The sequence below is a fragment of the Carcharhinus amblyrhynchos genome, chromosome 28, assembly GCF_965287045.1.
Source record: "Carcharhinus amblyrhynchos chromosome 28, sCarAmb.v2.hapA, whole genome shotgun sequence".
Classification (NCBI taxonomy): Eukaryota; Metazoa; Chordata; class Chondrichthyes; order Carcharhiniformes; family Carcharhinidae; genus Carcharhinus; species Carcharhinus amblyrhynchos.
Genome location: NC_137351.1, coordinates 30,313,288 through 30,326,515, shown reverse-complemented (window position 1 = coordinate 30,326,515; position 13,228 = coordinate 30,313,288). Strand labels below are relative to the sequence as shown.

General features: G+C 41.5%; 1 protein-coding gene across 2 annotated transcripts in view; it reads right to left on the bottom strand.

Moving 5' to 3' along the window:
* Positions 1 to 13,228, bottom strand: part of efl1 (elongation factor like GTPase 1) — a 320,174-nt gene that overhangs the window by 163,816 nt on the left and 143,130 nt on the right. For both annotated transcript variants that reach the window (XM_080214115.1, XM_080214114.1), the window contains exon 14: positions 11,290 to 11,462. In XM_080214115.1, the coding sequence (XP_080070241.1) occupies positions 11,290 to 11,462 (173 nt within the window). The remainder of the gene's footprint in view (positions 1 to 11,289; positions 11,463 to 13,228) is intronic.

Genomic DNA, 13,228 nt, shown 5'->3' with positions numbered 1-13,228 from the left:
GGGTTATTATAATAGGATCTGTATAATAGAGTTTTAAAAGTAGTGGCTGCTGAAATAGTAGATGCATTGGTCATAGTCTTCCAAAATTGGCGGGTCCCCGTCAATTGGAAAATAGTTGGTATAAGATTTTCAATTAAGGAGGGAAACAGAGAGTGGGAAGCTATGGATGGAATGCTCCTAACCAGCCTATAGCAGGATTGGAGTCAGGCAGATGCAGTGAATCTGGCGGAAGCGAATAAGTCTAAAACCCGCTATCGCAAAATCATGTTGCAATTTCTCCAATGGCAGCATTTGTATCTCATGAATGCTCATTAAAACAGCTGGTCATCAGCATCCCATCAGGCTTTTCAATCTTGCAGCACGTCAGCGGCAATTTATGTTGGCATCAAACCTGGTTACTAATGAATGGCATATAGAAGGCAGTCCTCAGCTCGCCAGAAACTTCAGGATGAGTGCAACAACTTTCTGCCTTGGTGCTACACTGCCTTTGATGCGCTATATATCACTCTGTGGGGGGCAGATCATTTCCTGCCTGCATATTCACGTTGAGCTGGTCTTCATGGACAGCACCATGCTGCTAGACCCATGGCCACTGCTTTGTCACTCAGCAGATCAGTACTGAGTCTGAAGCTTGTGAGTCCTTGCTCTGGTGCCACAGGCTCTAGGCAGGACTGTGTGGCAGGGTTCATGCAGCCACTGCAACAAAAGTCTGGAGTTTAACCCAAGGGGTGGCCTATTAAGACAAGTGACAATGTGGAAGGAGGGCTATGCAAGGAGTAGTTGTGGGGCTGAAGGGGTGTCTCACGATGGCATGTAGAGAGACAAGGAAGTGGATGACAAAGATGAATATGCTGCAACTATACAAGACCTTGGTAAGACCACGTTTGGAATATTGTGCGCAGTTCTGGTCACCTCACTATAAGAAGGATGTGGAAGCATCGGAGAGAGTGCAGAGGAGATTGATGAGGATGCTGCCTGGTTTGGAAGGTAGGTCTTATGAGGAAAGGTTGAGGGAGCTGGGGCTTTTCTCTTTAGAGCAGAGGAGGATGAGAGGCGACTTAATAGAGATTTATAAGATGATGAGGCAGATAGATAGAATGGATGCGCAGACTCTATTTCCTCGGGTGGATGCAGCTGTTACTAGGGGGCATAACTATAAGGTTCATGGTGGGAGATATAGGAGAGATGTCTGAGGTAGATTCTTTACGCAAAGAGTGGTTGGGGTGTGGAATGCACTGCTTGTTTTGATAGTGGAGTTGGACACTTTAGGCACTTTCAAGCAGTTATTGGGTAGGCACATGGAGCACACCAGAGTGATAGGGAGTGGGATAGCTTGATCTTGGGTTTGGACATAGTTTGGCACAACATCGAGGGCCGAAGGGCCTGTACTGTGCTGTACTGTTCTATGTTCTACGAACAGTAGAAAGCAGGGGGAAGACCAAGGGGAGGGAAGCTGACCCCAACATGACTGCATGAAAAGCTCACAAACAAGGGGTTCGAAGGGAACCTTGACTGGAAGGGGGTGAATGAAGATTCCAGATGTGGTGGGTAGCGATCCAAGAGAGGATGGGCACCTCACAGAAGATGGGCTCAGGGAGGGTAGTTGAATCAGGCAACAGACTTCCTCAAAACTGCTAGCACTCCCCCCGCCCCCCCCCCCGGGTTGCTGACTTCCTGTACTGTCTGGTGAAGACAGGTGGGCTGGAGAGAGTGATGGGCGTGTGTGCTAGACTGGTTTTAAATATGGATCTTCAAACCTACCAGCTGAGGGTAAGTGGGTGAATCAGCTGCTGGTCTGCCATGAGAGACAGAGTGGAACTTGCTTGTGCATAATTAATGAGGGTTCAAGCCCTGAATCTTGCACGGGATCCCACCATTTTGGCCAGTGGGACAAGTGCCACTGGAGCTGCCCGCCACTGCACTTAGTCGCAAAGTGGGAGAATTCCACCTCACATCTGTCATAGGGAAACTGCGAAGTTCCATTACTCAGGAGGCGATAGCAAGATATAGAGAAAATCATTGTTAACATGGCTTTGTGCAAGGAAAACGATGTTTAACTAAATTTGCTAGAGATTTTTGAGGAAGTAAGCAGGGTCGTTAAAGGGGAACCTTTGGATGTGGTATACTTGCATTTCTTAAAGGCATTCGCCTGGATAGTCTATTAGTATGAATAAAGGCTTGGTGAGCTAATATGAAGCAGAAAGTAGGAATAAATGCTACCTTTTTTAGGTTGGCAAGCTGTGACAAGTAGAATGCCACAGGGATCACTGTTGGAGCCTCAACTATTTACAATGAATTGGATAAAGGGACCAAATATATGGATGCTAAATTTGCCAATCACATCAGGATAAGTGGGAAAGTAAGTTGTCATGAGGAGGTAGAGAGTCTGCAAAGGGACATAGGCAGGATAATTGAGGGGGCAAAACATTAGCAGAGTATCATGTAGGAAAATGAGAACTTATCCAGTTTGGCAAGAACAATGAAAAATCAGTACGCTCTTTAAATGGGGAGATTGCAGAATTTGGTGGTACAGAGTTACAAAATATTAAAAACAAGTTCTCAGGTTCAAATCGCCTGCATTCTAGGATAGTAGATGCATTGTTTACATGTGATTAGGGAGACAAATAGAATATTGGTGTTTATTGCAAGGGGAATGGTATATAAAATCATGAGGGTATTGGAGAGATGACTAGGGTCTTAAATCTGAACAAAAGAAACTCTGACGGGCAAGTTAACTATGGTGGATTATGAAAATACGTTAAGATTTGACAATAGACAGACGATGGCCAGTATTTAAGGAAATATTACACCATCTATAGCAAGTGTATATTTTTCTAAGAGACAAAAGTCCAACAGGAAAGGTGAATTAACCACGGCTAACAAAATAAGTTAATGATAGAATTAAATCATTGGAAGAGATTTATAAAGTTGCGAGAAAAAATGGTAAGCCCCAGGAGTGGGAACAATTTAGAATCCAGCAAAGGTGGACCAAGAAACTGATAAAGAAAATATAAAGAGAACATAATTGCAAGTGAGAAAGAAACGTAAAATTTCTTAAATATGTGAAAAGTAAAAGATTAGCAAAAACTAATATGAATTTATTACATGTGGAGACAGGAAGAGTTATACTGGTGAATAAAGAAATGATGGAGAAACTAAACAATTATTTTGTGTCTTCATGGGGGAAGAGGCAAAAAAATCTACCAGGGAACCAAGAACTTACGAAAGTGAGAAACCAGAAGAAATTATTAAATTAGTACTTGAAAAATTAATGGAATTGAAGATTGATACAGCTCCGGTCCAGATCAGTTAACTCTCAGAGTGTTGAAGGAAGTGGCTATAGAAATAGTAGATGCATTGTGGTTATTTTTTAAAATTCTAAAGATTCTGGAAAGGCTCTTGTAGACTAGAAAAGTAGCAATGTTATCCCACTATTTAAGAAAGGAGGGAGAGAGAAAACTTGAGAATGATAGACCTGAAAGTTTGATGTTAGTTGTCAGGAAAATGCTAGAGCCTGTCGCAAAGGATTTGATAGCTGGATACTTAGAAAATAATATTATGATTGGGCAAAGTCAATATGGATTAATCAAAAGGAAATCATGCTTGACAATCCTGTTGAGATGCTTTTTGGCATGCATATCATAGATAAAAGGGAACCAATGGACGTGGCATATTTGGATGTTTCAGAAGGCTTTTGAAAACGTTCCACAAAGAAGGTTGCCAAACACAACTACAGCATATGGGATTGGTAGAAATATACTGACATGGACAGAGAAACAGTTAACAGTCAGAAAACAGAGCACGAATAAATGGGTAATTCTCAGAATGGCAGGCTGTGAATAATGGGATGTCACAAGGATTAGTGCTTGGACCCAGCTGCTCACAATACCAATGATTTGGATGTGGGGACCAAATATAATATTTTAAAGTTTGCTCATGGCATAAAACTAAGTTGGAATGTAAGTTGTGAAGAGGATGCAAAGAGGATTCAAGAATAATTGGACAGGCAAGTGAATGGAAAATAACATAGTAGATGGAATATAACGTGAATAAGTGTGAAGTTATCCACTTTAGTAGAAAAAATAGAAAGGCAAGGTATTTCTTAAATGGTGAGAGATTGGACAGTGTTGATGTCCAAAGGGACCTACCCTGGGTGTCCTTGTTTATGAGTCACTGAAAGTAGCATGCAGGTGCAGCAAGCAATTACGAAGGCAAATAGTACGTTGGCTTTCACCACAAGGGGATTTGGGTACATGAATAAAGATGTCTTACTGAAATTCTATTGAGCCTTGGTGAGACCGCACCTAGTGATTTGTGTAGAATTTTGGTTTTTTTGGGAGTGTTGAAAGAGCCACCTCCTTCAACACTCTGGGAGTTAACTCATCTGGACCCAGGGATGTATCAATCTTCAATTCCATTAACTTTTCAAGTACTAATTTAATAATTTCTTTTGGTTTCTCACTTCCGTAAATCCTTGGTTCCCTGGTAGATTTTTTTGCATCTCTCGTTGAAGACACAAAGTAATTGTTTAGTTTTTCCATCACTTCTCTATTCATCAGTGTAAATTTTTCTGTCTCCACCTGTAATAAATTCATATTAATTTTTGCTAATCTTTTCCTTTTTCACATATTTAAGAGTTTTTACATTTTTTCCTCACTCGCAATCCACTTTTGCTGGAATCTAAATTGTTCCCACTCCTCAAGCTTACCATTTTTGCAACAGAGATTCACCAGGCTAATCCCTGGAACAGTAGAATTGTCTCATGAGGAGTGACCGAGGAGACTTGGGTAACATGGTAGCACAGTGGTTAGCACTGCTGCTTCACAGCTCCAGGGACCTGGGTTCAAATCCCAGCTCAGGTCACTGTCTGTGTGGAGTTTGCACATTCTCCCTGAGTCTGCATGGGTTTCCTCCCACAATCCAAAGATGTGCTGGCTAGGTTGAATGGCCATTCTAAATTGCCCCTTAGTGTCCCAAGATGCATAGGTTAGAGGGATTAGTAGGTAAATATGTAGGGATATGGGGATAGGGCCTGGGTGGGATTGTGGTTGGTGCAGACTCGATGGGCCGAATGGCCTTTTTCTGCATGGTAGGATTCTATGACTTGGTTTGTATTCTCTGCAACTTTGAATAATGAGAGGTCTCATTGAAACTTACCAAATTTTTGCAGGATGTGACAGGGTAGATGTAGATAAGATATTCACCCTAACTGATAAGTCTAGAACTATGGGACAGTTTCAGAATAAAGGGCAGTCCATTTGAGATGAGGAGGATTTCTTCACTCAGAGGCTGCTAAATCATTGGAATTCTCTAGTCTAGAGGGGTGGAAAAACTCCACCTTTGAGCACGTTCAAACCAGAAACTGATAAATTTCCAGTCAATAATGACATCAAGGGATATAGGGGTAGTGGGGAGAAATGGTTTAGAGGTAGATGATCAGCCATGATCTATCTGAATAGTGAGAGGTTCGGTGGGCTGAATTCTCCTATTTCCTATCTGTTGTCCAACTGCCAGACTGATCAACTTGCCGAATCTTTGAACCATTTTGACATTTATTTACTACAAATGTTTATGCACATTTACTCAAGTACCATCATAGGAAAGAGGCTCGGATTGTCCGACCTCTCTCGCAGCTGGGATTTTCCGGTCCCGCTGCAGTGAATGGAGATTTGGCTGAGCGCTAAATTCTACCTTCTCGCTGGCAGTGACAGCAGGGCACAAACAGCCAGAAGATTCTGGCTAGAGACTGTGTAGTCCTTACACTACAGTGGATGGAACAGGGGAGTGAAGATACTTTGTAAGCTAACATTTCTGTCCATCCATTTGAGTCAGGCCAATTGTTCTGATCTTGATTTTTAACGAAGTTGCTGTGTGTTGAAATGTAAATGGGAAAAGTGTCAAAACATTCACAGGGAAGAATGAAAAGCTATCAAAATGTCAAGAGATGAAAGTGTGCAATCACGTAAATGTTGTTTTTTAAACACAATTATTTTTCTGTTGTGAAATATGATTGCCCTTTCATAGTAGTTACATGCTATGTCAGATTAATCTGCGTTACAATGCTTGGTCATTCTTAACGTCTTGCTTAACTCAGAATGTTCAAAACCTGCAGGTTTATTTTTAAAAAATCTAGTTTCCAATGAAGCACAATTATGTACAAACATAAGCCAACTTTTAATATATTAATATCTGCAAATCTAAAGGAGAAAATTCCTCTTTTAATGGATAGATGGATTTTAGGCTTTATTTGTAATTAAAAATGGTTTCTCAGAAACTACACACATCAAAGCTGGCAGATTGTTAACTACAATTGAATAGATATTATAGTTTTTATTGCAACAGGAGGTGTGATTTGTTAAGAGATTTTCTTCTTTGTCTACACATTAAATAATATGCCAAAATTTTATTTCCAACTACCATCTTTTGGTAAATAATCCTTAATGGCCCCAGCAGGCCTAAATTGTTTTCCATCTATCATTACACCACAAATTTTATGGAGGTTCTGTACCAATGCTTTTCCAAATCAAATATTTCTTGCTGTCATTAATTAATAAAGAACATTCTCACCTAGTAAGCTGGAAAAATAACTGAAATATGTAGCACAATCTGCCCAAGGGCAGCATGGTAGCACAGTGGTTAGTTAGCACTGCCGCCTCACAGCACCAGGGACCCAGGTTCAATTCCAGTCTTGGGTAACCGTCTCTGGGGAGTTTACACCTTCTTCCCATGTCTACGTGGATTTCCTCCAGGTACACCAGTTTCCTTCCACAGTCCGAAGACGAACAGGTTTGGTTGATTGGCTGTGCTAAATTGACCCTTAGTGTCAGAGGACTGGTAGGGTTAATATGTGGGGTTATGGGGATAGGGCCTGGGTGGGATTATTATTTGGTGCAGGCTCAAAGGGCTGAATGGTCTATTTCTGCACTGAAAGGATTCTATGATCCTAATCTATTGCTTAAAGAATAAAAAGGAACTAAATGATTAAGTTAGCTGGACTCTTGTCAAGACTATTCAAACATTTCACGTGCAACAGATAATGCTTGGAATTTACAAAATGACAGAACCCAGAACTCAATAAAATGCAATGAACCTCTTAATTACAGACACCTCAAGGATTGGCATCAGCTGTTTCTTTATTACAAAGATTCTTCATTTCAAACAGCCATTGTATGTGCTGACAGTTGCTATAAGAAGGTTCATCCCCAGTAGCTGACAGAGATACTGACTACTGGGGAGGTGCGCAAAGAGAGAATTCAAAGGCAGAGACAGCACCTGCAGGAGATAGATTCAGACCCCAGTGCACGCAGAGAAAGTAACTGAACGGGGGAAGATAGAATTCCCATGCTATTACTGACAGGGTTGGTGACTTCTTGGAAGATGAGAATTCTAACCCCGATTTTGCCAGGGCCTCAATTTGCAAACGTCCTTGCTTTCAAAGCGCCTCTTGTACCTTTTTTGATGCCAAGTTACTTGGGACTGTTAACAAGTGTCTGCTTTTTAGTAGGTGTCTGTTCTTTTAAGGAGTGCACATTTATTCAGGGCTTCTGCAGCGAAAGTATCACGTATTGTGGGTTATTGGAGCAGTAATCTTCCTTCATCCATCAGTAATTTCACTATTAACCCGCACAAGTGCCAAATGTGGCAGCAGTTAATCCCTGGGCACTGCTTCTCATGCTTGGAAGAGAAACGAACATTTATGTATTGCCTTTCACAACCTTCCGAATTTCCCAAATGCTTTACAACAAGCAATGTACTTCTGAAGGGGAGTCACTGTAATCAAGACGGGGAGCCATTCAACACAACACTACAAAAAATATTTCACTAGCTGTAAAAGTTTTAGGATGTTATGAAGTAGTGAGAAGCGCTACAGAATTCTTCCTTTACAATAGCCATGTTGCACAGCAGGATTCCATAAATTGCAATGAAATAGCTGTTGGATGGAATATGGAATTAACTCTTCTTCAAATAATGGCATTGAATTTTTTAACATCTTGCCTGAGAACACGGTTACAGCCAAGATTTAATATTTCATCTGGCACCCCGACAAAGTAGTCTTTAAACCTCTGAAGTGAAACTTGAAGCACAGTCTGACTCTGTTTAGCACAATATACTAAACCAAGTCTAGTTATTTGTAATCTATAAAATAAAGTGCATGCTTCGAGTTTCTTTCCTAAGGCATTGTGTCGCTAAAATGTTAGTGAGTCTGCATTTTAAAAGACAGGAAAAAACATATTTGGGCAGTGTGTGAGATTGCACTACCCAACTGTTCTAACTTGAGGCTTTAGTTTACCATCCTGGGTCATTCAATTATACAATTAGATTTTTTTGTTCATTTGTGGGACATGGCCGTCGCTGGCTGACCAGCATTTATTAACCATCATTAGTCACCCTTGGAGGGCAGCTGAGGATCAATCACATTGCTGTGGCTCTGGAGTTACATGTAGGCCAGACCAGGTAAGGATGGCAGATTTCCTTCCCTAAAGGACATTAGTGAACCAGATGTGTTTTTCCAGCAATCGACAATGGTTTCATGGTCATGAATTAATTCCAGATATTTTACGTTGAATTCAAATTTCACTATCTGCCGTGGTGGGATTCGAACCCCGGTCCCCAGAACATTAGTTGATTGCTTGCTACCCCTTCCAGAAACATTCACTTCCTCCACCAACTACGCACTGTGGTAGCAGTGTGTACACCTAGAAGATGCACTGCAGAAACTTAACAAAGTTCCTTTAACAGCACCTTCCAAATCCATGAGAACTACCATTTAGGACAAGAGTAACAGATATGTGGGAACACCACCCAGAGGTTCACCTCCAAGTCACTCACCACCCTGACTTGGAAATATATTGGTGTTCCTTCACTGGTACTGGATCAAAATCTTAGCATTCCCACCTTAACAGCACCATGGGTGTACCTGCACCACATTAACTTCTGCAGTTCAAGATGGCAGCTCATCACTACCCTTCTGAAGGACAACTAGAGATTGGCAATAAATACTGGCAGAGCTAGTGACTCCCACATCCTATAAAAATGAATTTCAAAAAAATCTGTCAGTGGCAGCACCTACCAAAAATCTATACAAGCAGACACCCCTTGGCCCACAATTTGTAGGTTTCTTGTATGGATATTAGGTATCAGTTATATGTCCCAAAATTACAGTGCAATCATTCCTTACCAATGATGTCTGTTAGAATGTAACCAAGGACCTGTTGTAGTGTGACCAATGATATGACTCAGTTGATCCAGTAAACTATGTAACCAATGACAAAATGATGTGGTGACCAGCTGACTCAGTATAAATAAGAAATAACCTGAGGTTTGTGGGAGTTTGGAATGGCCCAGGGTGAGGCCTCAAGCATTGGACTAAAGAAATGTCTTTATTAAATCTTTTTCTTTGATTTATAAGTTGGAGTAAGTCTTGTTTTATTTTATTGCCTACAATTGAAGAGTTCCTTCTGGAGGATCAACGATGTCTATGCATCATCAAGTTTAAAATGTATAAATGCTAAATATCCTCTGCCCCTCTTCCAAATTATTCTTTAAAAAGTATTCAACTTTGGAATGTGAGCATTGCTGGTAAGAGAAGCATTTAATACACGTACCTAACTTCCCTTGAGAAGGTGGTGGTGACCTGCCTTTTTGAACTGCAGCATCAGTATACCCACAGTGCCGTAGGTGACAATGAAGAAACAGTGACGTAGTGGCCACGATTCTGCAATGTCGTTCTTGCCAATAATTTTAGCTGCATATATTGATAATTTAGAATTTGGAAGCAAATTCACTTTAAATTAATACAAAAAATAGCTTAGCCTCCAACGCTTGTCCCATTTGAATTTCTTTCACCATGAATGGACCCACCATTAAGTTGATCTTTCTCTACACCCTAGCTATGACTGTAACACTACATGCTGCACCCCCTCCTTTCCTTCCATGTACTCTATGAGCAGTATGTTTTGGCTGTATAGTGCGCAAGAAACAATATTTTTCACTGTATTCCAATGCATGTGACAATCCTAAATCAAATCAAGAATTTTTTTCCCACTTTAATCCCTTACAAATAGTTATTTGTCTGTCAGTTCCCCCTTTCTAAATCTAGATTAAGTGATTTCCTACTTCTGTGAACGCTATGCACAAAAAGTATTGCCATCATCTCATTATGACAGACCATCTTTCCTGTATACATACTTTTCACCCAAAAAGATCCCCAGTTGCCGACAGTCAATTGTCTTCCATATGCACAGCCATATGACCACTCACGGCAATACGTTATTCCATGCTTTCTTCCCATCTTCCCAAATAACAACCCTAGGTAATGCTGCTAGATCGTTTGCCAGAAATTGGAGATGCTACTGGTGCATAACATAAACAGTGTTTGCGAATCTTTTGATCTAGATTTAGAATGGAGGCATGAAAATGCTACAGAATTGCTTCATATGTTATATTTTTGTACTCTCTCAACAGATCTCCACAGCTGCCCATAATGTCATATATTTTTACATCTTCTACTGTTTTCTTTTATCTGTTTTCCTCTGCTTTCATCCTTCTCTTAGAAAGCAATACGAGTAGGTTTAACATCATCTGCTCTGCACATGATTTCAATGGCTTGTTCAGGTCAGCCCAGTCCTTCCGTTCTCTGAACCATATCACCTTACCCGAATGTCATTTCATTTGCTTCATTTACTTATGTTTGAGCGCTCATGAGGGAACATCCTTGAAGCAGCCATTAAAAAAAAGGGGCCATTTCGACCAATTATTTAATGAAGACATTATGGGAGCTCTAGACACGCTGAGTATTCCAAGTCCAATTCTTCGCTAATTGCACATTTAAACAACAAAATAAAAAATAAGCCAGCTCTCTCTGTATGGACAAGAAGAAATGACTGACACACAGTTTGACCAGCTTCACTTGTTTGCTGAATAAGAGAGTAGTGTTTGATAACAATGATGCGTTGCCAACAGAACATCTTGAGTATGATGCCGCACTGCGGAATGTGATACACATTTCTATGGTTTGTTTCCCTCCTCAAACAAAAGGGTTTGCTCAATAATCTGGTGTGAAAATGATAATTTTGCATAATATCTTGCTTAGAAAATAAGATCCTTGTTATTGTACACCAAATCTCACATACGAATCCACTTCCACATGTTAAATCGTCTAATCTCAAACAATACCTCTTATATCACCAAATACCTCCACTTTGAGACACTAATCAGCACTAATTTTGAATGGAACGTTTGGAAGAAAAGCCCCAGAATATCCACACATTAAAACTCGTATGCACGCACCTTGGCTAAAGCTTCTGAAGGATCATACTTTGGTCCTAGCACAAACAATTTCTGCCCTCTGCGGATTGTTCCACTGTACACTCTGGCAAATGCAATGAAGCATTCTTTTTGTTGATTGTCCTGTCTGCAAGTGCTGAGATCCGTCTGCTCCATCTGGTTCGCTACCTGAGTATCTTCAGTGGAATGAAAATAAAGACATGTAATTCTTTATTATAATCAGATTAAATGTTATGAAACATAAGCAGTGGTGCCAGCAGTACTGGTGCAAGAGTTTCAGACAACCTTCAACCTTGCCCCCCTTCACCCATATCCCACCACTGTTAATATTTAAAATTAACATTTAAAATTGAATATTGTGCATTAGTATGAATAGAAATTCTGCATTTATCATGATATGCTGCAGTCAAGAATCAACACGCTCAAGTTTCAGTTTTGACACAGCACTGTTGGGATGAGGGCTGCCACATTCCAACAGTATAGAACATAGAACACTACAGCACAAATAGGCCCTTCGGCCCACGAGTTGCACCGATCACATCAACACCTACCAATCTATAGACCTATCTATAACCCCCAATCCCATTAAATTCCATATACTCATCCAGAAGTCTTTTAAAAGACCCCAGCAAGTTCGCCTCCGCCACCACTGACGGCAGCCGATTCCATTCACTCACCACCCTCTGAGTGAAAAACTTACCCCTAACATCACTTCTGTACTTGCCTCCCCTCACCTTCAATCTGTGTCCTCTCGTAGCGACCATTTCAACGTGGGGAAATAGCCTCTGAGAATCCACCCTATCTATTCCACTCAACATTTTATAAACTTCTATCAGGTCGCCTCTCAACCTTCGTCTCTCCAGGGAAAAGAGTCCCAGCTCCCTCAACCTAACTTCATAAGGCATGCCTCCCAGTCCAGGCAACATCCTTGTAAATCTCCTCTTTATCCTTTCAATAGCTTCTACGTCCTTCCTATAGTGAGGCGACCAGAACTGCGCACAGTACTCCAAATGAGGCCTGACAAGGGTCTTATAAAGTTGCAGCATTACCTCCCGATTCCTAAACTCAATCCCTCGATTAATGAAGGCCAGTACACCATTCGCCTTCTTGACCACCTCCTCCACCTGCGAGGCCGATTTAAGAGTCCTGTGGACCCGGACCCCAAGATCCTTCTGCTCTTCAACACTACTAAGACTCCTGCCCTTGATAGTGTACTCGTTCATCCCGTTGGTTCTGCCAAAATGGACGACTACACATTTATCTGTGTTGAAGTCCATCTGCCACTTCTCCGCCCAGTCCTGCATCCTATTTATGTCCTGCTGCAACTTTTGACATCCTTCCAGACCATCCACAACACCACCGACCTTCGTGTCATCAGCGAACTTACTTACCCATCCCTCCACTTCCTCATCTAGGTCATTTATGAAAATGACAAACAGCAAGGGTCCTAGAACAGATCCCTGGGGCACTCCACTGGTGACTGACTTCCATGCCGAAAAAGACCCATCCACAACCACTCTCTGCCTTCTGCAGGCAAGCCAGTTCTGGATCCACAAGGCCAAAGGCCCTTGGATCCCATGCCCTCTCACCTTCGCAAGAAGTCTTGCATGGGGGACCTTATCAAACGCCTTGCTGAAGTCCATGTACACCACGTCCACTGCACTTCCTTCGTCAATGTGTTCAATCACATTTTCGAAGAACTCAACCAGGCTCGTAAGGCACGACCTGCCCTTGACAAAACCATGCTATTTCTGGTCATGTCAAACCTCTCCAAATGCTCGTAAATCTTGTCCCTCAGAAGCCTCTCCATCAGCTTACCAACCACTGAGGTCAGACTCACCGGTCGGTAATTTCCCGGGCTATCTCTGTTCCCTTTCTTGAAAATAGGAACTACATCCGCAATCCTCCAATCTTCCGGAACCTCTCCCGTCTCCATTGACGA